This window comes from Chenopodium album, chromosome 6, assembly GCF_948465745.1.
Source record: "Chenopodium album chromosome 6, dcCheAlbu1.1, whole genome shotgun sequence".
Taxonomy (NCBI): domain Eukaryota; kingdom Viridiplantae; phylum Streptophyta; class Magnoliopsida; order Caryophyllales; family Amaranthaceae; genus Chenopodium; species Chenopodium album.
In genome coordinates, this window is record NC_137839.1 from 77,994,979 (window position 1) to 78,021,652 (window position 26,674).

The window sequence follows — 26,674 nt, forward strand, 5'->3', positions numbered from 1 at the left end:
CTCAAGTAGTCAACTATGTAGCCATGTAGGCCGTGTTTGAAACGGGTTCAAATATAGTTGTGCCGATCTATTATAAATGAAGCTCATGCATGACCCTCGACCCATATCAATGTGTCATGGCCGGACATGATAAATTTAACAGTTTAAGAAACTGAATAAACATATCAGGTTAATAATCTTTTAAATTTGCTTTTCAATATATTCATTTAAATTACTTTCAACTAAAATAAGTAAAGTCAAAATGAGCTAAATCAAGCAAAAGTTCAACAAAATTAAGTTAATTACAGCAAAAATAAGTTGTATTCATGTTCTCTTCAGTTTGCGAGTCTGATTAAAGGTTGTCATGCTATACCAGATCTAGCCAATGAATCAACTTCGTAACAAGAGGCGACAGAGCGAAGTTGCAGCGCATATATTATTTGCTGACATTAACCCAAATACAGCCAATTGGTAGCACACAAAATTTCAACCACTTCAAAAGATATGAGCAAGTATATAAGAAGTGGCTATTCATTGATTATGAGCAAGTAGTGGCACCACCAATAGGAAAAGTGAACTAAGCAGTCATGGAAACGACTGTCAAAAGTGCGGGGTGTTGAGAACTACAACACTGCAGAGTGCAGGCAGCCAACAATGTAAGTTGTATACGATATAGCTTGAAGAATATCTCATCATTACCGGTCAACAACCATCAGGCTAGAACTCTAGATAGCCATATAGATTGTTTCACGCTTTTTCTATGATCATATCTGCTCTCTTCCACAAGGAAGGAGCAATCAAATAGTTACACGGTTCCTTTCGATAATGAACTCCTAAAACTGACTATATACACAAAAGAAATCAGCTAGAAGGAAGTTACAAGAACTTTCCATGACATATCTACCTCTGTAACTTGTTTCAGGTAGCAAGAGCAAGTAGTTTGACATTTCCTTGACTGTTAGCAGCCATAATCATGGGGCTGTCACTCTTCCAGCAAACTGCACTGATAAAGTGTGATCCTCGATCATCATCAGCATCAAACAGTTCTGATGAATTGAACTTGTACCGAGCAACAGGCTTAGAAATAGCCTGCAAGTGATAGAAAAATTGAATTGACCATAGAATTACCAAAGATATAGCATTTGCAGTACAAGTAGTTTCCATGTCCTATTTTCTGTAAGGGCTGTATTGATTGATTTAAACACTTTTTATAATCAAATGAGAGGAAGTTACAAGTGTTTGCATTGTCCTATTTTTTTGGGGTCATTTGCATACCTTATGATAGACAAAGACTTCGTTTGATTCACTGCCACAAGCAAGGTATTCGCTATTTGCAGTGAGGCCTACAAAATTCTTTTCATTCGCATGACCTCTATACACCTGAAGCTGCAATGTAGTGGAAAAATAAATGAGCTAACAGATGTGATTGAATAAGCAATCTTTTTGAAAGAATGAACATAATATTTCCAATAAATGTAAATCATGAGCCCCACTTTCAACTAGATTATGAATAAACAAAATACCACCACTCCTGAAACTTAGGTGAGCTGTGAGCATAAGCCCCACAAGTAACTAGTTTCTACATAATAGATACTTTAAATATTACCAACTTATTTTCCTTGACATCCCACAAGCGCAAAGTGCTATCAGTTGATGCAGAAGCAAGTTCGTTGGCAGATAAAAAATGAACATAAGAAACAGCTTTTCTATGACCAGAAAAGACATGAACCGGCTGGCTTGTATTTCTTAAGTCATAATAGTGAACATTATGATCTGCAGAACCCACCTGCGCAAGATAACATCCAGCATGAAAAGTTGAAGTAATCAAAGACACTGAAGAAGACATAGAATAATACTCTTCGTCCAAAATTAATTCACATTGTCCCAAGCCCTCATAACTAAGGATATGAATTGATTAAACAAAAAAATACCTCTTCCATACTTGGGTCACCACTATGGGCTTAATGATGAATATTTAACCATAAACTAACACTAAATTATGAAAGTGACAACCTTTTTTTGGACATCCTAGCCTCCTAGGTGCGTAAATATATATTCCAAACAGAGGGAATACTTCAAAATAGAAAAAGATTCTACAGTGTTGCGTTACATGACAGTGGGGTGAATACCACAAAAGTTTGAAATAAATTAGAAGAAACAGTCACATAACTATATCTCACAAGACATCAAAAAATTACAGAATTGAATTTGAAGAAGAGGAATACTTACTGCCACATGCATGCTAGATCCAGGATTACATTTCACAGAGCATATATTTGCATTCAAGTCAATATTCAGAGCACTCTTTTCCTGTTTGGTGCACCAAACTTTAACCTGTTGAAAAGCACCCAAAATGCAATGGATCCATAATGAGCTGTCAATCTGGAGTGCTTTAAAATATTTCACTAACTATGATATTAGCCTCCTTTCAAAGACATGCCTGCAAATAATATCATCACAGATTCCTTCATCCTTTTTCTTTGGTGTGAGTGTGTGGGTTTTGGTTTTTTTTTTTTTTTTTGTGGGGTGGGGGGGGAAGGGTGGCGGCAATCCCCAAAGGATCACCACATATTATAATTTAAATGACTTAGATCAAGTTCACTTCAAGAAATAGTTGTCTAAGTTCCATCTCCCAATTTCTTTCCCATCATAAATTTCTGTTCGCTATTTCCTACTAGTAGAATTCACCATGATCATCAAGTTTATTTCCAGAAACAGTTCTCAATGTTTCATCTCCCATTTTCTTTTCTATCATTTATTTCTGTTGTGTTATTTCCTACTAGTAAAACCTAAGCTTTTACACTGAGGCCAATCTGAGAAGAGATCTGCCACAAGAGAACTTCAAGCTTTAAAATGGTACACCATCACCAGATTCAGCACCACTCAATAAGGATATCGCTGCAGGGTGGGTCAGTACAGCCCTGCCAGGTGATGACATGTAGCCTCGTCACTTGTAACTTATAAGAAAAGATGGTGTTCGTCAATGACAACCTCCAAATAGTTAAACAAGGATTTCACCGTGACAAAAATTCACAAATGTCACTGACTGAAAAGACAGGTCCAAAATCATATAATGTAAAAATATGCATTATAAGATATGGGATTTATGACCTTCAGGTTAGATAAATCCCACCACTTATCCCTAAAAGCTTTCATTCAATTTCTTGTGAAAAGGGATGTAAGATACATATGCAGTATCTTGATAAGTATAGCCCAAAAGACGGCTAAGCTCCATATACCTTGCAGTCATCCCCACCAGATACCAACAGCGAAGGTTCAGTACGCGAAAAGTCCACACTCCAAGCCCGTTTTTCATGCTCCTCGTATTCTCCAATACTCTAACAAAGGAAGTTAGCATTATTGACATAAGTCAAAGTACAACCAAACCAGTAGCCTAAGAATGTAGAACAAGCTTAATGGAACAAAACAGCTTATTAGTACTATTAATACCACCTGATTAGTAGCAACATCCCAAACATTTACAATCCCCTCATAATCACTGCTGGCAATACAATGTTTGGTATACTTATTCCAACTCAAACAGCTTAGTTTAGATCGTGTAGCAATGTCAACAACAGCACAGTGCACTTCTGCAGGTTCATCAATCACCTGGAGATCAATTATTTGTTCCCAAGGTTAAGTACTCAAGTAACAATTAGAGCAAAAGATCTTGTGAAAATGAGCGTGAACCCTTCACATTCATTTAAAGTGTTTACTCTCCAAACTTTTAATCATTCTTTTTCTTTCTTCTTCATTTATTTAGTTTGGGGGGGGGGGGGGGGGGGGGTTGTGCTAGGGAAATAAAATACTAATATGAAATATGTTGAAGTAGTGTACATCCTTCTCTTGAGCATGAAATGACTTACTGAGGAAAATTCAAAAACTTTAATCCGCTTGGAGACACCAGCAGTAGCAAACAATTCATGATCTCTGTCAAATTCTATGCTGCAAAAGGAGATGCACATATCAAAGGTGGTGAAGAAGCAATTCATCAGAATAAATCAAGTTGTAACTTGATCATCAATTAAGATTAAAACAAGATAACAAGCAAAAAGATAGAATGAGCAACATGATGCAAAGGTCAAAGCTAGTTCTACTAAAAAAATCATTCAAATTTAGCCCTCTCTACCACTGCATTGAAGCAAATTTCAGGGGAAAATCATACACTAACAAACCATTTACAACCAGGATAACCAGGACTTATTCTAACAAAGGATTATACAGAATGAACTGAACAATTTTAGCTACCACACAGACTTGCAGATACTACCTCCATTTCATATTATTTGCAGCGATTTGACATATAGTGTGAGTAGAGATTGTCTATTCGTTGCAAATAATATGAAACGGAGGTAGTATGTAAGATGCAAGAAAAGTTAAAAAAGGATAGATAGCGAGACACTGAGAAAGTAGCAAGTCCCATTTCTTTAATAAAAGTTTGCATAAGCAGATACACTCTCCACGTAGCATAATAGTGCGTCCATAGCATGTCCATCACTAGCCAAATTCATAAACATTGTATTTTAGAAGATGTAACTAAAATGTAAAGCCAGCAAAGAATGACACACTGCAGTGCATTTATTAAAACAGAAGAAGCTTCTAGCTTAGTGGCTAATGACCATAATCAAGCAAAATACCTACAACCAATACTTAGCATATAAACAGGTACAAGTCAGCCTCTCATCATCAAAAATTACATATAAAAGTTAACAGTATATCAATGACATGGAGCATAGTCAATCAAAAGAATAAAGATTTTAAAGAAAAGACCCACCTGGAAATGATATTGGCAGAGTGAAAAACGTTGCCAAGTCTCAACTCTGAAATAGGCCTCAACTGGCTGTACAATTCCACCAAAAAGACAAAAGAAATTGAACTGCTCAATAATCCAACTATGGGAGTTTAAAGCAATAATTGCAAATAACAGATACGATATACACGGATATACCTGTATCGAGTACAGGAAGTAAGCACAGACTGAAAATCCTCAAGTCCTGCATGATAGCCTCTATTTGTATGATTCGTATCTCTTCCTTCTGCTGGTTTCTTTTCTTTGGCCCAGTTTCTCCTTTTTTGAAGGTAACACTCTTGCAGTTCAGTGAACTGCAGAAAATTAATTGATAACAAATTAATAAGTTTCGATGCTCAACTGAATCGATTGTAATGAAGCTTCACTTTAGCCAACTTTTCGACCTATTTAACTATATAGCTAAGAGTCATCATGCATAACTTCAATATGCAGCTTAAAAACTATTGACGTACTTCTTTCATATACATGCAGACTTCAACTGAATTCAAGAGAAGGTACTATAGTTAAATAGTTAATTATTAAGCCACCATCAAGAAGTTGCAAGACCTAACATCGTGACATCATATGAAAGCTGAATGTGAATTATGGGCGTATGCTGGTCAGTTAATCTTCACTTATAAAAAAAACATAACAACTCACAAATGTAAATTATGTAAAGTTTAATAGAAGTGCTTCTGGACTTCTTAAAAAAAACACTACTACATATAAATTACAGCAATTATCAGAATTTTAGAAAATACAACCTGTGTCTCAACCTGCCTTTTTCTTGCTTTAAATTTTTCCGTTGGAACCTGCTGTTGCAATTCTGAGCCTGCACAAACATCATTTTCTAAATGTTCTTGAGAGCATGGAGCATCTAACTTGCCTCCTTTACATTGAAGATTTCCTGTAAATGTCTCTTGTTGTGTACCAGAACCACCAGCCACAGGCCTCTGTACTTTATCACAAAAACCTTTTGTATCAAAGTCATCTCCTCTCAGTCTCAATCTAGCTGTATGGCTCTTGTTTACATTCCACAATTCTGTTTTGTACTTTTGAACAGCATCTATGTCTTCTTTGATGTACTGGAGATCATTTTGTATCTATACGAACACCATGAGATAGATTTAAAATACTATGCTCCGTTAGAGTTGAAGTTTAAAATTCTAGGACAGTAAAGAAGTACAACTACATAGGACAATAAAGAAGTACAAATACACCTAAAAAAAGTTATAGATGCATCTCACATGTGACGAGGAGGAGGAACCAAAGGATGATAAGTCAAAACATAGTATTAGATAAAGTACATCAAACTATCAAAGTATCAAACTAGCTTTAAGAGGAGCCAAAAAAAAAAGGTCTAATACAGCAGCAGCAGCAACAAAGCCTTAGCCCCAAAATGATTCGGTGTCACTACTATGTCGGCTAACAAGAATCATCATAAGGAACCCATCCGCAAAGAAAAAAAAAGTTATAAAGAAAGAAAAGTGATAAAATGAAAGTGAGCAAAAAACATAGTGAACAAAAAATGGGGCAGTATAGACTCTGTAAAGTTAAAACACAAAAACAGGAAATACAAATAAAATTTGAGAAAGTTTGATCAAAGGGGTCAAGGGGAGATAAAAAGAGAGGAAAAGCATGGAAGTAAAAACACAAGAAAGTTTGAGAAAACCTACTTGGTATATTAAATTAATTAATTAATTAAATTAAATAAATAAAAAAATTTAAAAACCTTGCTAAAAAAATCTAGCAATATCGATATAATTTTGACCTTGTCTTGGCTATACCACTTACCACCACAATTAATAGATACCCTATGAAGAAGCGATAGAAGTTTTAATCAACCTTGTCACTAAGGGTGTGTGTGTGTGTGTGTGTGTGTGTATTTTTTCATTCCACAAGCAGTAAATTAAGATACTTTAATTTACTAAGCATTCAACCAAAGATTTTTCCATCACAACTAAGAAATAAGTACATTTTACCATCAGTAGAGGTCGGAGAAAAACAAGAGCATCCAATACTGCTTTACATTGTTTACAGAAAGATGCAAGACACACTCAGATGACTTTTATTAGTTTCTTATGCAATACAGGCTACAGAGCAAGGGCCTTACAGGCTTACACTACCATTTATTCCAATGCAACCATTTCCTACTCAACTTCAACTGTATAAACAATAATATTAGGATGTACTCCGTATTACCTACAAAGCACTAACTCTTACAGGAGAAATAAAATGCATCAAACATTACACGGTTAATTTGAATTTAGTTGAACACACCTGACTAAGCTCTTCCAATTTTCTTTTTCTTAAGCAGACCAAAAACTCAAGGAGAACTTGCAAGTTTGTCTCAGCCTCCTCTTGCTCCATCTTTCTTTTCTTTTCCGCAAGTAGAGACAAAAGGCAGTCAAGATCCTTCACAGACACGTCACAATCCTGTCTACAGGTTATATCAAAGAGTGAATTCCAAATTAAAAAGAATTAAAGCCACGATTAAAGCATACAATTAAGTACATGGAAAAATATTCTAACAATTCGCTTCACTCATGCCAGTTTGATTTATTTTAAGAATTCAGACCGATACCAGTGGGAAGAAAAATATTACAGGAATAATCAGTTAAGAAAAAAATTGCCTATGTTTGGTATTATATGAAAGCAACATTGCTTGATAAATTTCAATAGTTTCTAGTGAAAATTTCAATTTCACTTCCAAAGCAACATAGGATCATAAACCTTAAATGTAAGATTACATTGGCAAATTATTTTTAGATACTTTCCTTATAGGAATATAATGACTAGAATCATATTGAATTCAAAAGATTTTTGGACAAGGGTAAATGATAACATCCTAGCACAATATGATAAAGTAAATTTTGCAGGCTAGAGAGAGGATGAAATGACAACAATTTGTAGCTACTGTTTACGGAAGTCAACTAACCTGCTGCATTGCTCGGCGAAGTTGTTCACTCGAAGAGACATTTTTTGCAAATTGATAATCAGACATCCTCTTTAATATCTGTGGAATGAGACACATTGTTTGGTTATAGATTGAATTTCAACATAAATTACAAACAGCTTATTTGATTAACTACCATGGAGTGGGGGAAAGGGAAGGAGTCTACTTGCATTATTCCTTCCCAAAGTCCAAATTCCCTAATATAATACTTGTTCGAAGTAAAATATATGTTTGTGTTAAAATTAATCCCGAACTGGAGAAAGAGAGAAAGCAAGAGAGGAAACAAAAATGCAACATATGCCAATAAAACACCATACACCAATCACTACCCACAATGTCCCCACACGTGACACACCCGATACCTAAAAAGATAGAGAATTTCTGGTATTCTTCCCATATCACGGCGATTGAGGCTTTTCACTACTTAGATTAGATTCATGGAAGACAAGGATAAAACTCGACGCTAATGGTATCCTCATCATATAGCCAGATAACTTGAACTTCAAACTGAGATTCTGCAAAAGTGAGACCCACAACCATTGATTCACATAAACAAGATATGCACCACAAGTTATAAACTTTTGATCACCCTTGCCCCCTCAAAGGACAAGAAAAAGAAAGTAAAACAGAGAAAGATCCCAAAACTTATAATCCTATAACCTGAACTATCTCATAACCACAAACTTATCTCCCAAAATCTCAATTTCTATCAAATTAACAAACTCGAGAACACTTATTTCACTCAATTATGAAATATTCTACACAAGTCTATCAAATTCACACCGAAAATTACGGAAAAAATCACTTCAACGGCCAAGAACTAAGCTGCTATGTCCATGTTTATGCTTAAACTCAACATAGACAAATTCATGAAACATTTCTGTCAACCTTAACCTAATATTACAAAATGATCGCAATTCAACACCAAAAAAACCTACAAAAATCACATTCAAATATCAAAATAATTTGAATTTACCTTAACGTAACACATTTAAACAGCAAAATGCATATAATCAATCTCAAAAATCAAGATACATTGCACTAAAAAACAACGAAAATTCAAAATTAGACAATCAAATTCAACACAAGAAACCTGAAACAAAATCAACAAAAACAGAGAGAAGATCAAATAAAAGCGACGAACCTTATCAAGGGCAAAATTAGGGAAAATAAGCTTAGGAGTGAGAAAACGACCACAACAAGGGCAATCAGACTTGTTATGAAGATGAGTGAAGATACACATATAACAGTAACTATGACCGCAAGCAGTGAGAAAAGCGTCTTTGATAATCTGCATGCAAATAGGGCAGAGAAAATCCTTATCGCCGGCGACGGAATCGCCATCTCCGTCGCCGTAAACGGCGGTATCATGCGGCGGAGAATCGGATTTGACATAAGGAACTAAAGCTCCTTCTCCAATGGAGGTTTCCGCCATTGTTGAGGTTTTCCGATTTGTTCGAGGTTTGAGGGAGGAGAGAGAAAGTAGGGGAAGTTTCAGAGAAGAGAGAGAGAGAGAAGATTGACGTGTCAGAGAAGAAAGGAGAAGGAAATTTAAGAGAGAGAGAAAGAGGGAAGAATGAATATGAGGGTGGAAACTGACCACGTTAATATGGCGGGTGAGTTTGTCCTTTGAAGAACAAGCATTGTATTCAATCGTATCAAGATATTTTTTTTTAGGAAGATACGAGTTTTGTATTTTCAGGTGCTTTTTATGTGTTTTTGTATTTCATTTTTTTGGGGTATCTTAGCCTTTTATGCTATTGAATTTTCTCAATTTTTATTACGGAGTATTATTTTTTAAACAGTAAAATACGGTGGTCTAGAGTTTTTCATTATAAGGATGTGTTCTGTTCACTACTTTTCTTTTTTTTTTTTTTTTTTCAATTGCAGGTGTAATAAGTTCAATTCAGGAAAAATAAGTACTAATAATGGTTATAAATTACAACTAAAATAAGTTTTAATAAGTTCTAATAAGTGAAAATCAGGTAGATGAGATAGGAAGATACAAAGTATTTTTCTCAAGTATGAACAATTTATTGGATCACTGGAATAATCTATCTATACTATATACTAAAGTAATCACCAAATGGGACACTTGGCATAATTTTGTGAAAAATTTTCCCTCCAAAATGCTATTTTATTTTCCTTAAAAAATTCTATTAAAAATTGAAATTCTTTTAAAAAATTTTATTTATGCAACACATATTAATTTGAGAATTTAAAAGATAGACATTAATAAATTCAAATTTGAAAAAATAAAATAAAATTATTACATAAGTCATTTTATTTCAATTAACTCTATTTAATGTCAGTCGACTATAATTATTAAAAAAATCTTACTTTATAAATCCGTGCATTGCACGGGGCCAAAAACTAGTGGAAAAAATCTATACTTTACTATATACTAAAGTAATCACCAAATGGGACACTTGGCATAATTTTGTGAAAAATTTTCCCTCCAAAATGCTATTTTATTTTCCTTAAAAAATTCTATTAAAAATTGAAATTCTTTTAAAAAATTTTATTTATGCAACACATATTAATTTGAGAATTTAAAAGATAGACATTAATAAATCTATCTATCTCTATATACTAAAGTAATCACCAAATGGGACACTTGGCATAATTTTGTGAAAAATTTTCCCTCCAAAATGCTATTTTATTTTCCTTAAAAAATTCTATTAAAAATTGAAATTCTTTTAAAAAATTTTATTTATGCAACACATATTAATTTGAGAATTTAAAAGATAGACATTAATAAATTCAAATTTGAAAAAATAAAATAAAATTATTACATATTTCATTTTATTTCAATTAACTCTATTTAATGTCAGTCGACTATAATTATTAAAAAAATCTTACTTTATAAATCCGTGCATTGCACGGGGCCAAAAACTAGTGGAAAAAATCTATACTTTACTATATACTAAAGTAATCACCAAATGGGACACTTGGCATAATTTTGTGAAAAATTTTCCCTCCAAAATGCTATTTTATTTTCCTTAAAAAATTCTATTAAAAATTGAAATTCTTTTAAAAAATTTTATTTATGCAACACATATTAATTTGAGAATTTAAAAGATAGACATTAATAAATTCAAATTTGAAAAAATAAAATAAAATTATTACATAAGTCATTTTATTTCAATTAACTCTATTTAATGTCAGTCGACTATAATTATTAAAAAAATCTTACTTTATAAATCCGTGCATTGCACGGGGCCAAAAACTAGTGGAAAAAATAAAATAAATTTTGAGGAAAGAAGATAGGATTTTTTTTCTTCTTCTTTTTTTTTTTCCCTTGTGGTTTTTATGTGTGATTTTGTACTTCATTTCCTTTGCCGTATTTTAGCTTTATATGGTATGGTAGAAATGTAGAATGATGCTTTGTATCTTCCTATCTCATCCGTCTTGAAAAAGTTTGATTATTTTAAGAAGTTTGAACAATTTATTAGATCACTTGAAAAAACAGAAAAATAATGTGATGATCATTAAAAATGGAACAAATTTTGATAATCATGCGGCAAACTTGTAAATAATTAAATCAACAACCTTAGCTTTCATTAAGGGTATGTTCACATTTACTGATCTGATTGGAGTTGAACTGAATTGAACTGGTTGGAGCTAAGCTGAACAGAATTGATTGGAGCTGAACAGAACTGAACTGGATATTTTATGAGCGAAGGAAATTAGGAGCTGAAGTGAATTGAAATCTTCTTCTTTGAAAAGTAATTGTTGATAAACTAATTTAGAATATGTATATAAACTTATAAATTTAATCATTGAATTAAAAAAAACTTTGAAATTATCTTTAAAATAAATTAGTTAAATCAAATAATGAAATAGGCCAACTCTAATTAAATGCTAGTAAAACTACGTGTAATTCTTATTTTTATATGACATTTACTTTTAAATAAAAGGACAAAATTACAAATAGTTTTAAAGTCATATATGGGATGTTTTTTAAGAGCGGGGTAGGATAAGCAATATTTTTGCCTACTAATCATAGAGTATAAGATTAATGATAGTTTAATATCCAACCACAAAAGTAGCTTACAATCTCACAATCACTCATTAATTAGTACATTAATGGTTGAATAGACTTGACAATAATAGAGTGAATATCTTCCCATCATCGAGCTCCAACCACCTTTGATACATCCATGGTAGACAATTGAAAGAGTAACGGTTGATTGAACATAAATGGTGACTTACTGACTTGACATGCAAGGTTAGTAAGACACATATCCTTCACGAAGATGTCAATGATTAAGGTGGCAAAATTAGTGAGGTGTGGTTTCCCACCCGTTGATCGTCACTTCTTTTTTTATTAAACGGTAGGGAGAAAGACTCTGACCAAACTTCAACTCTTACGATTTTTTCATTGTTCATCATCACACTATGTTATGCAAAGTTAATGTAATTTGTTAGGAAACTCCACAATGACCGGAATATGAGTTTGGCATTCCAAATCTTTAGCTATGGTACCCTCCAATCTCCATTTGTGGGTATATCATTTTAAAATAAAAATAATAATAAAAAAAAGTGTTATCACAATAAGAGTGTCAAAATCAATTCGCTTAGTTACGTCAAGATATGCACAATACGTGTGGCATGTAAGCATTTCCATTGACGCCATCTATATCATGCAGCATGCATGACACTTGACACACACAGATGAGCACACAAGATGTTGCCCATTAGCCCAAACGTATTTAGCCAAGGAGTATAACAGTATGTAACTTGAAGTTTCATTATGGATTTATGGAGCTTGGATCTTAGGTCTCTGCATTCCTACAATTCGCTACTGTGAGTTTTATCAAATATAACAATAAAAAAGATTGCAGAGGAATTAATCATAGGCCGATTCGAGTTCTAAATAATGCCTCAGCAAGGTTCTCTGTTATAAGCCACACTTCATCAACACGTAAATATCTGTCTCTAGACTATATAATCAAGCCAAACCATATTAAACAGATCTATCTAGTACACAAGCATGAAGGTAACACTTCAACTAATCCGTGTTTATAAAACTTTATGGTGCACATAAATTTAGCAGTCTCAAATTTACCTTATACTCTGAAAACACTAGTCCCATTATCATAACTTCGTCACCAATCAAACATTGACACCTCTTGTGACCCACATACAGCAGTTTATAGTTAGGGTAACTCAGTTGGTAGCTATCCTATGGTGTTAGTTGTTACGAAGTCGGACCGAGATCAAGTCATGAGAAGGGATAAGGGGTAGACAGAAAGAGCAAGATACCCCAAAAGGGTTGTTTGCCCAGACAGTGTTAACTAATGAGGCCCGCAGTTTACCATCTAAAAAATCCTTAAAAAGGTTTAGTCACTCTCACTCCACTAGTTTTGTGCCCCACTAGTTGGTGAATAGATACAAAAGAGAAGAGAACAAATCCTGAATCAATGTATTGTACACTCCACTAGAAACTTATCACAAACTAATCTTGATAATCTCAGCTATTATGGATGTAGCGATCGACTTCTCAATTATAATTGAACTTAACAGGAAACACATCCTCCCCGAACCCCCCAAACAATCGAAAAACAGAACCGAACAGTTCAGCTGAAAGTACACACATCAACCATCACATCGTGCCTCCTCTAGGCATCCACTGGCCTGGGTATCCAACAGGCGCAAGCACCATTCATAATGTCCATACTTTCATAACAACTGTTGTCGTCGTCTTCATCCACGATTTTTTGTTCACTTTCTCTCTATACTTTGTCCTTCTCTATTAATTTGAGCCCACAAGAAACTTTACATAAGTAGCTGAAAATATCCACTCATGTGGTCCTGTGGAAACCCTTCAACATTCCAAATGATCCCTTATCGACATGCATTGCATTAACATCGGCCACAACCTGGACAAAACGGTTCCTCCAGGAGATCAAAAAGAGCTCCACAGAGGGGATGGAGACAAATAACAACCCACATTGCTTGGCATTATGTGTTATGAGGCTAAATCTCACAACATTCTAGCTAAGTCGAAAATATGCAGTAAACGATGAGCTATGTTATGCCAGTCCAGTAATGTCTAAGATGGACCTGAATCAATTACATTTACTAGTATGACAAATAAATTAACCAGAGAAACTTGATAATTATTGGAGTTGATCCTTCCACTACAGGACAAACCCAAAAGAAACTGGGACACTGAATATAACACGACTGATGTACAAGTGTGTGTATACCATAAGTGCACTAGCATGCATGGTCTAATCACATAACACATAAAAAGTAATCATAACTAACAAGCTTAATTGCAAATCACCCAACCACCTAAGCAAGATATGATAGGCTAATATCTACACACTTGCCCAAAGGTGTTGTGACCAGACACATGTAATACCTACAAGGCAGATGCAACGTACCTTCCCTCCAGTTTCCACTTTTCGTTTTGGTAACGAAATTTTTTGTTGCTTTAGCTGTTGTAACTCTTAGATGATTATGCAGTACAAAATACGTCATAAATCATAACAGTACTACTGCAAATAATATTAGCAATCATAAATGTGTTCATGTCTATTAAAATAATACTCCAGTATCAATATCTAGCCATCACAAGATTTCAAACAATCAAAGTCAAAACACGAAGTATTAATCTATTGTGTGCTCTAGTAGAAGATGCTAAGGGCGTGGCCTTACCATGCCCTAAGAAAAATATATATATACTGCATATGCTCTAGTGGACGCAATTTTCAATAGAGAAGCTAACACGTTAAGGATTCGCATAGCAGATTCAATACTGTAGAGTGAGATTTCAAGAAAATAACAGATACCTTAACACTTTGTTTGGATAAGAAGAAATGGAAGGAAAAGAAGAGAAGAGAAATGGAGGGGGACAAAATCTCTTATTTGGGTAAAAGATTGGGGGAAGGAAGGGGAAGGAGAGGGAGGGATCCATTTTCCCTCTCTCTATAATAACCATAATCTCTCCAAAATTGGAGAGATTTGGAGGGAAAATGGAGCTCACCTCCCCCTCCCTTTCTTTTCCTTTCCCTTCCTCCATTTTCCCTCCCCTTCTTTTCCTTCCTTCTTTGCTATCCAAACAAAGCATAAGAGTGGGACTTGCAAAGAGTGATAGATTCATATATTTATGGAAAGGGAACTCCATACAAACTACTGACAAAGGGAAACTTTCTGCCTCAAGGAGACAAGGAGAGTGTATATGAGAAGAAAAAAAAAAAAAGGGGGGGGGGGGGGGGGGGGGAGGATGAGAAATCACTAGAGTCAGAGCAACTATCAGGTCAAGCGGTTTAGGGCGAAATCCAGTTTTTTTGCTAGTAATAGAATTATAGAAATAAAAAAAAGACAAGACAGAAAATCCATGAGTAACGGTAAGGTCTGTAACATATAGCACCACAGAGAAGTAATTAAAGCTACCCCTCCATCAAACTGCAACATCCTTCAGATCCCATGATAAGTTTCGGATGCAACCCCAAAGGACCGAAGGAAAAAAAATGGGTCTACAAAGGACTGCAGTAGATTAATATACTAATGAGCCTGTATTATTTTTACATCCTTACGTGCCTGTGACATTTATAGATTTTACCCTAACCATGAAATGCAGGCATCCAAATTCTAGGGTAGATAGTAGGAACAGAAGAATCAAACAGCACTATGCCACAGAAAAGGAAAAAAAAAAAAGCCAACTAAAAAAAACTTTTTTATTGCATTAAATGTTTTCAGTGGCTAATTTTCTCTCACTGTGATAAGCTCTGTTATACATGTATATTATCCTGTGTAATATTTTACTTACTCTTCGCAGGAGAAGTTGCAACTGATTTCTTTATACAATCTACTAGGCCTTCACAATCTTGAGACAAAACACATCCAGAATCATCAATATCTTCTGTAGAGTGAGGAGAGCGGAGGTTCCCATGAGTTTGACAAGCCCTCATTGTCTTACAATGTTCAGCTTCGTCATCTCTGATATTTAGGAACACATCATACAAGTTTTCTGCAATGACAGCCAATAATAAGATAAAGCAGGCTATTATTAATATGCATGTTGAAAAACTTAAAAGCAGGCTAGAATGAAGAATATGCAAGTCATTTCATGTCATACACAAGTACATAACTGCATACCATAGAAATGCATAAAATTACAATTTTAATTTGCATTTTAGGAATTGGAAGAGACAACAACAGGCAATACTGCAGCAACATAGTCATGTTGGGAAATGCTCAATGTCATTTTTTCCTTGAACATCCTCGCTGCCTCCCCAACCCCAATAAAATGGTTTAGCCAAATACAGCCCTTAGGATTACAAAACTCTGGATTAATCATAAGCATTACAAAATCATAAATAATTCCTGAAATGGAAGTTGGAAATTTATGAAATATTATGCATTGTTTGGTCATTATGGGACTAAGGCTTCCTATCTATAGCCCTTGGGACTACATTTATCATTTTGTTTTATAGCAAGACAATAGCAATAAGCAACTTCAAACAAGGAATGACTTCCAAAGGATTCTCTAGCAATTAACTTTGTCTAGCTTATTTACTAATTTTCACCAAGAGTGAATTGATACAGCAAAAGGTTGACATTTTCTTCAATTTTAGAAAATAAGCTAATCCCATTTCATTCATAAACTTGCAGCAATATTTATACTATCCACCCGTCTATATAGAAGTTATGACCTATAATACTCAGACTTGGATACAGGTTTCAAACTCGAAACATATCCAAGAGTGTAACGTGAAAAAAGCTCAACTGAAGGAGTGGAGGATACTTTTAAAATTGATAGTGTCTAAAAATACAAAATGGTCACAGATACATGGTACACAGTTAATGCCATTAAGATAACCAACCAGTTTTCTAAGGTTTTAATAGAATGATTGTTAAAACTTTAAGTCAAGTATGATGCAAGAAAAAAGGCAAATCCGAAATTACCAATTTTTGGTCTTCGAGAACAGGGAACTCTGGAAGTTTGAAATTCGTCTGTGAATATAAATAGCTACAGTGATCAGAATACTATATACTTTGGGCAAGGGAACCTGATAAGGAATCAACTGACTTACCAAACAAGTACAAGTCACCTCCGGTATAGTACTTCACAGCCACATCCGGCGCAGGCAACTTCTTCAATTCATCTACACGAGAACAAGAGAATAATATCAACATTTACTACAGAAACAATCAATTGTGAATCAGCATAAGGGGAAAATGCATAAACAAGGTCATTCATTATACAATCACTACAACTTAAGAAACTGCCAAATGAACACAACTAGAGAATAAGGTGCAGATGTAGGGAAAAGAGTGGAAAACAATATTTTGCACCAGCCAAACTTAAATGCACAGTTGACTAACTCACCTCCTTGGACCTTGATAAACTTGTCATAAGTTTCAAATGCATGATTCTCGACACATTCAGAGAAATGATCTGCATAAAGTACCCACAGTGGATACATAAGTTGTAATAAAAATCAACTTTCAAATAAAGTAAGATATAAAAGCCCAATGCTTATCACCACAACCTTTATTATTAAGAAGCAACAAGAAGTTAGACAGAGATAGATAAAAGTAAAAATTAATGCACCACCGCAGAAGGACCTAAATACTTACAAGCCATTCTCGGGCTGATAATATACATGCCAACCGTCATAAAGTAATAAAAGACAGCGATATGCTGAGCAAGAAAACGGTCAAACCACCAAGCATTTCCCCCCAATTCCTGCATTAACAGAAAAGAATTCCGTAAAAAAGAATATTTCAGATATAATTTACTTTCAACAACAACAAAAAAGAATTTTGGACAGAGCCAATAAAGCTTTCAAGACATCAATCAATCTCTCTGAAGGCATGGACACTAGAGATGACACAAGCATGTCATCCTCACTTTTCAAGCCATTTCCCCTACATTCAATCCAAGAATTTTACTCCAAGCTATGATGGAGTATAAGCAATCTTTGCATATTTGGAGGTTAAGTACAAGGATAAAAAATAATAAATAAATAAAATCCAAATTATACATACAGAACTGGGATTCATGCATCAGTTATAATACACAAATATGGTGTGAATCAAAAGCTTTGATTGAGTCTCGTCAAAAAAAAAAAAAAAAAAGGCTTTGATTGAGCTTCCACATGACCTCACCAACTACCTTAATGATTGCAACTGAGCAGACACAATTCCAGGCCATTTATGGAAGACAGTAGCACCTTTATATAGTAACACCAACCAGTCGGGATACTATTCATACTACAGTAAGAAGCATATAGACATTTGTAATAGACTTACTTGGAGGGGTAGTATAGGTATTCTAGTTTTATTAGTTTATTAGGGTTAATAGTCTTTAGTATAAATAGAGAGGTAAGAGAAAGAAATAGACAGGCAGAATGTTATTATTTTAGACTGTTCTTGGAGAGTGATGGCCTAAAGCCATTAACGAGTTTACGCAAGCTTTAAGCTTTTCTATCCAAAACAACCTTCCGTCCATTTTATTTAATCACACCACACTAGTTCGTTGCAACATTCAAGACAACTCTAGCACACAAACACATATAAGAACAAAACAGAAGAAGACTATTTCTGGTAAGAAGGTCAAACAAAAGCCTGACTGTGAAAGTGAAACTGCCACAATCTCTCCTACATGTTTAAACTATGCAAAAGCCTGAATGTGAAACTGCCACAATTTCTCCTACTACATTCAACACAGGCCATTAAACGGCCACAATATCTCCTAGTTCATACAAGTGAAGATAGGTCATGTACCCACAGGCTAGTGCATACAAGTGAAGATAGGCAAGCTAGCAGATGTACAGATATCACAGCCACTCAATGTATGTGTAACCAAGCAAAATCCCAGAAGAACCTACCTCCATGATCAGAAGATGGTGCATTTCATTCCAGCTCTCAGCAAAATGGACTTTCAAGTAATCAGCTCTTCTCCACCAACCAAAGCTTTCATACAGATGTAGCACAGATATAAATGCTGTCAAGAGAACAGTCATTTTTCAAAACGTATAATGAATTGTAAATAAGTACGAAGTATATGATTGACAATAGGAAAGAGGACTTTTTTAAAAAAATATATATGAATGGAGATTTATTAAAGCTTATTTAACCAAAAAGTGTATGTAAACAATTTTAAACAAAAAAAATCCATCCCAATATCAGGAGAAGAACAGAGCATCACATTTACCAATTTATAAAATAAAAGCTTCAAGGCAACATAGCTTTATTTATATATATATATATATATATATATATATATATATATATATATATATATATATATATATAATTATATTGGTACAAATCGATTTCTGAAAATAAGTGAAACAAATTCAATAAGAGGGTGTGAAGGCAGTATTTCCTTCAACGGGACAATCAAGTCTAATTTAGTTCTTCCTTTGAGTGCTATGTTACTCTGCCTCTTTCTTTGAGTGCTACGTTCCCCTATTTTTACTAGTCTATGCATATATGGTTATTAGGTATACTAAGCATGCTCGGAGTGTTTCACATGAGATAAAAACTTCTCAAGTTTTGTATCATTGATTTGCAATATATTTAGGGAATTATCTTCAAAATATGCAAGAAATGGCCAAGTTGCCTTTCAGATTTGTTCATCATGCTATACTAAGAAAACAGTATGCTTGCAGGATGCACAATCTAAATAATTGATTTCCGTGTTATAAGGCATGTAGAAATAATAAATTACACAAAGAAACGAGAGGCCTCACCGAAATACGGAACTCTTGCAACAGTTTCCAGGACAAAGAACCTTGCATAATCTCTGTCACGATATAAAGCATCTAGTATCTTTATCACTGAATCCTGCAACAATTATACAATTCAAGTTACAATTAAAAGGAAAAAAGGTTGAACTATCCTCAACAAAATCCAAAACAATGTCTAATAGGGATTCATTATAGAGCTAAAGAAGCCCAAGTGCAACAATGGGTGGAATAGTAATCATAAAACAAAGATAATAAAAAACCAAAAGAGAGTGGTAAGGGACTCTGGGTAATACTGGCAATGTTCTGCGTTATTGGCATGCAAATATCAGATGTCATTCAGTGTGTGTGTGTGTGTGTGTGTGTGTGTATATATATATAGAGAGAGAGAGAGAGGGGGGGGGGGGGGGGGGAGGGGGGCCAAATTAAGAAGATATACTTTTTGTATGCAACAGAAATCTATATGATAAGGATGCAAAGGTCCAATGACCTAAATAAGATCCAGCAAGGTTCCAAATTAGTGTAGAAGACTCTCATCTAAGATGGCAGTAACATAAAAATAAACATGCAGAAAAGAACAGTTTAAAATTGCAATGAAACCTCTTATTTGGAAAGGCAGTAGTATTTAGATGAAGAAACTAACAAGGAAAAAAGAATACCGTGAGGGTGATATTAATAGACTGCTCTAACTTGATGATCCATCTCTCAAAACCATTAGGTGTTGAATCTTTCAACGGCATTGCCTCACTGTTTCCCATCTCTTCATTATCTGCTAAAGTCTTTGGTAGAAAAGCCTCCTCTACTTCTACTTTCTCCTCATCATCTTGCAAAATTGTAGCTTGGACGTGGAATTTGGAAAAATTGCTACAGATGTCACAAGTAGCATATTAGAGGAGAATGTATAGGTGGAAAGATACTGATCTTACAAGACAGTAATTAAGTAACCGAATAATAACCTCCAAAATTTGAATGAATAGCACAAGGTTTTCTTTTATAACTGATAAAAAGATAGACAAATGACTGAAAAGATATTTGAATGAGGATTGCATCCTAAAGTTAAGGATCTCCAACCTTACTTGCCACGAGACTAAGATAAGTTATAAGTAGGAGCTCCAAACAATTGAGAATAGAACCACAGACAACTTATGTAAAATATCTCAAACTTAAATAAAAACAACCAGGCATAAATAACGGCATGTTGGAAAACTTATGATGTGAAATATAATACTTGGTTCAATCTTCAATTGGAAAAAAAGAAACTGATTTACAATTAAGCAATAACTATAGCCCCAAGGACTAATGCTTTAAACCCATTAAACCTTGTACCAGGTACTTCCTAACTGAAGGATTAAAGTTCAGCTAAATACTGAATCTAATTAAATCTTTCATCCAAAGTAATGTCCAATTGACCAATTATGTAAAATTTTGTTATACTAACAAGAAAACTTCAGAATCCTATGATAATTTCATTTCACATAGGTGCGAGGTATTCAATTGAATACCAATATCCCAATAGATCATGTGAAACTTTAGCTTGAAGATGATGGCTTTCAATCAAATTCCATGATGAGTTCATGATCCCACTTAAGGCACCTTGTTTAATACTTATACCCATTACCAAATTTCTGGACACCAACAATGGTTAGACAAATCTTCTATAGTTGATAAGAAGTATTGGCTCAAAAGTCTGCAAATGTTGGTTGTATAAGCAACTACAGATCCTAGTTGTTAGGCATTGATGCATAGTAGGGAATTACAAGTACAAAAATTCCAGAAAAACCTACCTTAAAGTTCCAATTTTCTAAGTGCTCATCGAACAAATGCTTACCAGCTAAAAGTAGGAAAGTGAGACCTGTCAGCTGTGCATAGAGGTCAATTTAAGCTTCTTCTAAAATTATGTTCCATGTATTTTAACATTCTCAGCTGTACACTTTCTTTAGTCTTTACTAATACTATTCCATACAATCTAATCTCTTTACAGTCCCAATTCTCCCAAATACCTCCTAAATCATTACCTTGCCTACAACTTGACTTCCAGAGTATACAATAACTTTCAATTTACTAGCATCATTTCACGATAAATTTCCTGTATACAATAACTTTCCTTTAGTCTTTCCCTAATGGAATGATGTAGCAAACACTCTCCTTAGTCGCCAATTATCGAAATCAGAACCTTACAAAGCAAACTATGAAAGATGACTGCATCAAAATTATGTTATACTTCGTATTTATTTATTTATTTATTTTTTACCTATTATTAACCTAACAAACTACTAGTACATATAGTATTTACTTAATCCAAAAACATTCAGTGATAAGATTTTCCTAAAACAAATAGCTTAAGATAACATTCATCATCAATCTAGTAACAACAGAAAATCAAAGTTCATCCAACAAATTCAAAAACAGAAAATTCAACTTCAACTTCTTACATCGTCACACTTGTAACACCAGAAAGTCTAATTTTATCTTTTAAAATCAACAACAAAAAACTGCAACATAAAAATGACAATAACAATTACAAAATCTTACATAATTACACTTTTACCGAAGAAAATTCAAGTTTATTCTTTAAAATCAACTAAAAATTGCAACAACATCCTTTAAAATTGACAAGAGAAAAATTGTGAAACAAAAAAATAAATAAAAATAACGATAAACAATGACAAAATCTTACAGCACAAAATTTAAGTTTATCAACAATAAAAAAAAAATACAAAAATCAATTTAACATGCAAAATCCACTCAATATTACAGAAATTGAGCGCAAAATTGAGAATTACCTAGAAATTAATCGACGAGAAGAAAGACGAGTGGAATTGAGAGAATTAAATCTGCGTAAAGGAATTAAGGAGCTAAAAATGGCGGAATTTCCAGAAATTCTAGATGATTTTACAAAGGTTGTTGCAGAAGTTGAAGGAAGAGAGAGAAATGCCGCCATTTTCTCTCTCCTCGATGAGATTATTTGAGGAATAAAATAAAAATGGAATGTTTCTGCGTTTTAATTACGGATTAAATAGAAGAAAGGCGGTAAACGACGGTGTTTTGATTGATGATTACTGAATTTGACGTCGTTTTACGGTGGTTTTGGCGGCGTTGTTGAATTTTCCGGTTTTGATTTTGCAAGAAAATTAGTGAGCTACGTGTTTGAATTTGAGATTGTTAGAATTTTTTTTGTTTTTTTATTTTTTTTTAGTGGTTGGGCCTATGGTTTCGTCATGAAAATTAGGCCTACGCGAAGTATGGGCTCATTTTGGAAGTGGAAATCCAATCGTTATCCAATTTCTTGAGTTTTACTCGTTTACTAAGGGTTCGTTTGGCGTTGCTGTGTTTTTCTGTTTTTTAAAAGTATATTATATATGTCACATAATGAATCAAAACATATTTAGACTTATTAAAATCATGAGAATTTTGAAAACTGACAACACATAAGTGAAAACACTTTTTTCTTGTTTCCTGTTTTTGGTTTTTAGTTTTTTAAAAAAAGGAAACTGAAAACAAAAAAATAATGCCAAACAAGCCCTAAGTTAAATCTCGTGCAGTAAATATACCGTTGTTAAATAATTATAATGAAAATCAAATTATAAATTTTTTTGAGGATTTAAAAGAAACATAATTTACTAAATTTATTTGAGATATTTTTATTAATTACACCTACTTCTCGTTGCGTATTTTAAGATATACGAAGTGTATTAAGTTTACAAGATTTTGAATTTTGAGAGATGTGTCTAGTTACACCTCTCTTAGAGTATGCCACAACCTGATATAAGGGCCTTTTCTTGATTTACCAAACTGAGTTGAACTTAACTAAACTGAATTGATTGGAGCTAAATTAAACTAAACTGAATTGTTTATGATAGAAGGAAATTGGGAACTGAAATGAAGTGAAATTAAGTTGAAGAGAACATGCCTTAAAATGAATCAAACTCTAAAAAATCTAGATTTTGATGTTTTTTCTATATACAATACAATTTAAATACATTTAATTCCTTGATTTTAAAAAAAAAATTATAAGTCTTAGGAAAAAAAAAAAAAAAAAAAACTATTATCATAAACGCTTACTCACTTGCCTATTAAAATCATCACAGAATATTAAGAATTAATGTTTTGAAAATGTTAGTTGAACTGAGAAATCTCTATACCACTTTTTTCATAATTTGTTTAAATTTTTAACCGTTTTTTAACAATTTGATTTAACTTAATTTAAGGGCTTGTTCTCATTGACTGAACTCAGCTGAACTGAACTGAACTAAACTGAATTGAGCTGAACTGAACTGAACTGAGCTGAACTGAACTGAACTGAATATTTTATAAGAGAAGGAAATTAGGAGTTGAACTGAACTGAGCTGAGCTGAACTGAACTGAACTGAGCTGAACTGAACTAAACTGCGCTGAATTGAACTGGACTGAATTTCAACGTAAGAGAACAGGCCCTAAGTATCAAACCACCCCAAATTAGATTGCGAACAATCTTAGCCCTGACTAGCGCCTAGGAAATTTTAATAGATTTAAAAAAGGTAAGGAAATAATGAGTGAGGGATAGGCTAGCTTAAGTGGTTAAAGCTTCCTTTCCGATTCTAAAATATTATGGGATCGGTTCTCGCCCCACCTTTGTGCCGCTATTAAATAAATAAATACTCATAATAAAACATTATTATTACAATTGCATTTTAAATATTTAATCATAGGATCTTATTGCCTTAATTTCCTTGGTCTTTGATGTGACTTGTGTATTCTACGTTTAAGACACTTGAGTTTTTTTTTGTCGTCACAGAATTTTCTACCATCTTTGTCGTTTCTTTCCACTGGATTAAAGTTGCAATTAAATATTTAGATTAAATATAGTAAAAGGGACTAGTTGTACAATTTGCAAAATAAACATCATTAACAACTGGTTTCAACCTACTAAGATTTTAGTCACCTTTTGTTTTATTTTAATTCTTAGATTAAATAAACTGTTGCAAATAAAAAACATAAACGTTTGATTAAACATATTAACATCTTGCATACTTCATATTATAGAAGGAATATAGTACCAGTACAATAATAATACTTTAAATCTACCCTATTATGGAATAGTTATTTAAGTTCGATGTATGTTTTTTTGAACTTTATTTATATAAGAATTTGTTTCATTCTAATTTTCTGATTAAAATTTGGAATTCTTCCACAAAATTTGGATTGTTAATGTATACGGAGTAATATATTATTGTGGAGTGTTACTAGACTACTTGTAGTATCTTACTTGTAGGCTCGTAATCGTTAGCTAGCATTTGATGATGTAAAAATAAGTGTAAAAAACACGTTAATTTTAGCTGACAAAGATTTTTATACCAACTCAATTAATCGATTATTTCCATTGGATGAATGGTGCAACTAGAATGAAAGAAGACTAGTTTTACAATTTGCAAGCTAATCATCATTATTAACAACTGGTTCCAAACTTTCAAATACTAAAGTTTTAGTCAACGATTTGTTTTACTATGTATGTAATTTAGTTCTAAATAATATTATAGATGGATTTAAAATGTAGCGACTATCATTTCATTTCTTATAAATTGAATATAAGAAGTTATTTAGAGTGACACAATATACTATCAACTTTTCTTAATTAGAGGCCGCTGAAAGTTCATTTTAATTATTAATTTCAATGCTTAGGCTTGCACATCCAAAGGACCAAAGGAATGTGATATGCATGTGAGGTATGAGAGTACACGCAGACGCATTGTCGTGCATAGCTTAGGCACACCCAATTGCATGTGAAAAAAAAAATAAAAATGTATGATTAACTTTATATGCGCTACTCCACTGGACATTAAGATAATCCCAGTTGGATTATAGAAATTCGTAAAATAAAAAATCAACAACTTTCAAACTTAATTAGCTCAAGATATAATTTCCTATACATATCATTAAATAATAAATACTAAAACTTACGTACGTAATTGACATTGACATCGACATTTTACATGAACAATTGAACATGCTATTAGATCAGTTTATTATATGTTTCTACTTTCACCACTTGACATTAAGATAGTCCTAATAAAAAATAACATCAATATATACAAAATCAGAAAATAAAGACATAGACAACTACCAAACTAAAATTTAGATATCCTGTCATTTAAATATTTAAACTTGACATCAACATCTTATATCCTAATATACTATAGTTAACCATACATGATGCTATCCTTTTTAATTTAGGTAGAACAACTTCTAATCAAAGTACCATGCACTTGAAGTAACACGTTATTTATTAAGGTATATATGAAGCCATCTGTATATCTCAAAGCTTCAACCTTACTTTGTTGAGCTTTCACGAGTTATATACACAAATATGGTTGGAATTATAAGTTTTTACATAAATATTTGGTCATACCTTTTTTTTAATAGGTGCCAAGATATAAGTGTAACTAGTACTTGTCAACTTTAGAATTCTACACACCGAAAGCTATAATTAAGCTGTATATCTCACATGAATTGGCTTGGCTGCTATGTATATTCTCATCAACTAATTGACTGCTCAATTAGGTAACTCAACATCACCATAGTCCGCTTTTCGGTGATGATTTACATCCTCCTTTTATTTATATTTTTAAACGGCTATTTGAAGTCCACGTTCACTACTGCATAAATTATACAGTCCATAAGTATTATAAATATTATGAATGATAAAAGTAGTTCAACGTTGATACACAAAATATATATATTTAGAAAATTTTAATAAAATCTCTGGACTATAATTTTTCTTATTAAAAAGAATTCTTGGGCTACTAATTTGATTTTCATGTGATGTAGTTCAATCTAAATCAAAAAAATGATTGAAGAAAAAAAAGATAAATATGTTATATCATGGTTGCACTATTATCAAAGATAATACTTCATACAAGTGTTACAACTAAGAGGTTAAGAAGACATATTTTCTCATAAATTGGCCACTTATTATGTTGATTGGGTTATGAAATCATCAAATAGCTAACATTTGTAACCTAGCCAATGATCATGAAGCAAGTATTTTTCAAGAATACTATATATTATATAAATTAAATAAAGCATCTTCAACTCCAATACTTTTGTAACAAGTGTGACCCTACTTGTGACTATAATAAAACTAGAAATATCATCTTTGTTTTTGATTCAAGACATAACTTTTGTTTTTTTTTTTTTTTTTACCGATAAATTACGGAAAGGGGCCCCATCCTATCACAGGAATGGGGCTATGAGGAGTCGAAC

At 33.2% G+C, this 26,674-nt stretch overlaps 2 protein-coding genes across 3 annotated transcripts; both read right to left on the reverse strand.

Moving 5' to 3' along the window:
- Positions 1-323: 323 nt before the first annotated feature.
- On the reverse strand, positions 324-9,355 carry LOC145636467 (E3 ubiquitin-protein ligase COP1-like). 2 transcript variants are annotated; one of them, XM_081688038.1, is made up of 13 exons: positions 8,869-9,355; positions 7,707-7,784; positions 7,049-7,204; positions 5,533-5,871; positions 4,928-5,082; positions 4,754-4,819; positions 3,846-3,924; positions 3,433-3,588; positions 3,219-3,317; positions 2,209-2,313; positions 1,586-1,765; positions 1,255-1,365; positions 324-1,068 (listed from the first exon to the last, which is right to left on the reverse strand). In XM_081688038.1, exons 1-13 carry the CDS (start codon positions 9,157-9,159, stop codon positions 898-900), a joined length of 1,986 nt encoding a protein of 661 aa, XP_081544164.1. In that variant the 5' UTR covers positions 9,160-9,355; the 3' UTR covers positions 324-897. The 2 variants fall into 2 exon arrangements, with proteins under 2 accessions (XP_081544164.1, XP_081544165.1); XM_081688039.1 differs by having other exon boundaries at positions 325-1,068; positions 7,049-7,208; positions 8,869-9,009.
- A 6,046-nt stretch (positions 9,356-15,401) lies between these two features.
- LOC145636469 (ubiquinol oxidase 4, chloroplastic/chromoplastic-like) lies at positions 15,402-22,598 on the reverse strand. The gene is made up of 9 exons (XM_081688042.1): positions 22,219-22,598; positions 20,095-20,299; positions 19,442-19,535; positions 18,575-18,690; positions 17,322-17,430; positions 17,071-17,139; positions 16,775-16,846; positions 16,647-16,694; positions 15,402-15,708 (listed from the first exon to the last, which is right to left on the reverse strand). The coding sequence occupies exons 1-9, from the start codon at positions 22,374-22,376 to the stop codon at positions 15,500-15,502; spliced, it is 1,080 nt and encodes a 359-aa protein (XP_081544168.1). The 5' UTR covers positions 22,377-22,598; the 3' UTR covers positions 15,402-15,499.
- Between the last annotated feature and the right edge of the window lie 4,076 nt (positions 22,599-26,674).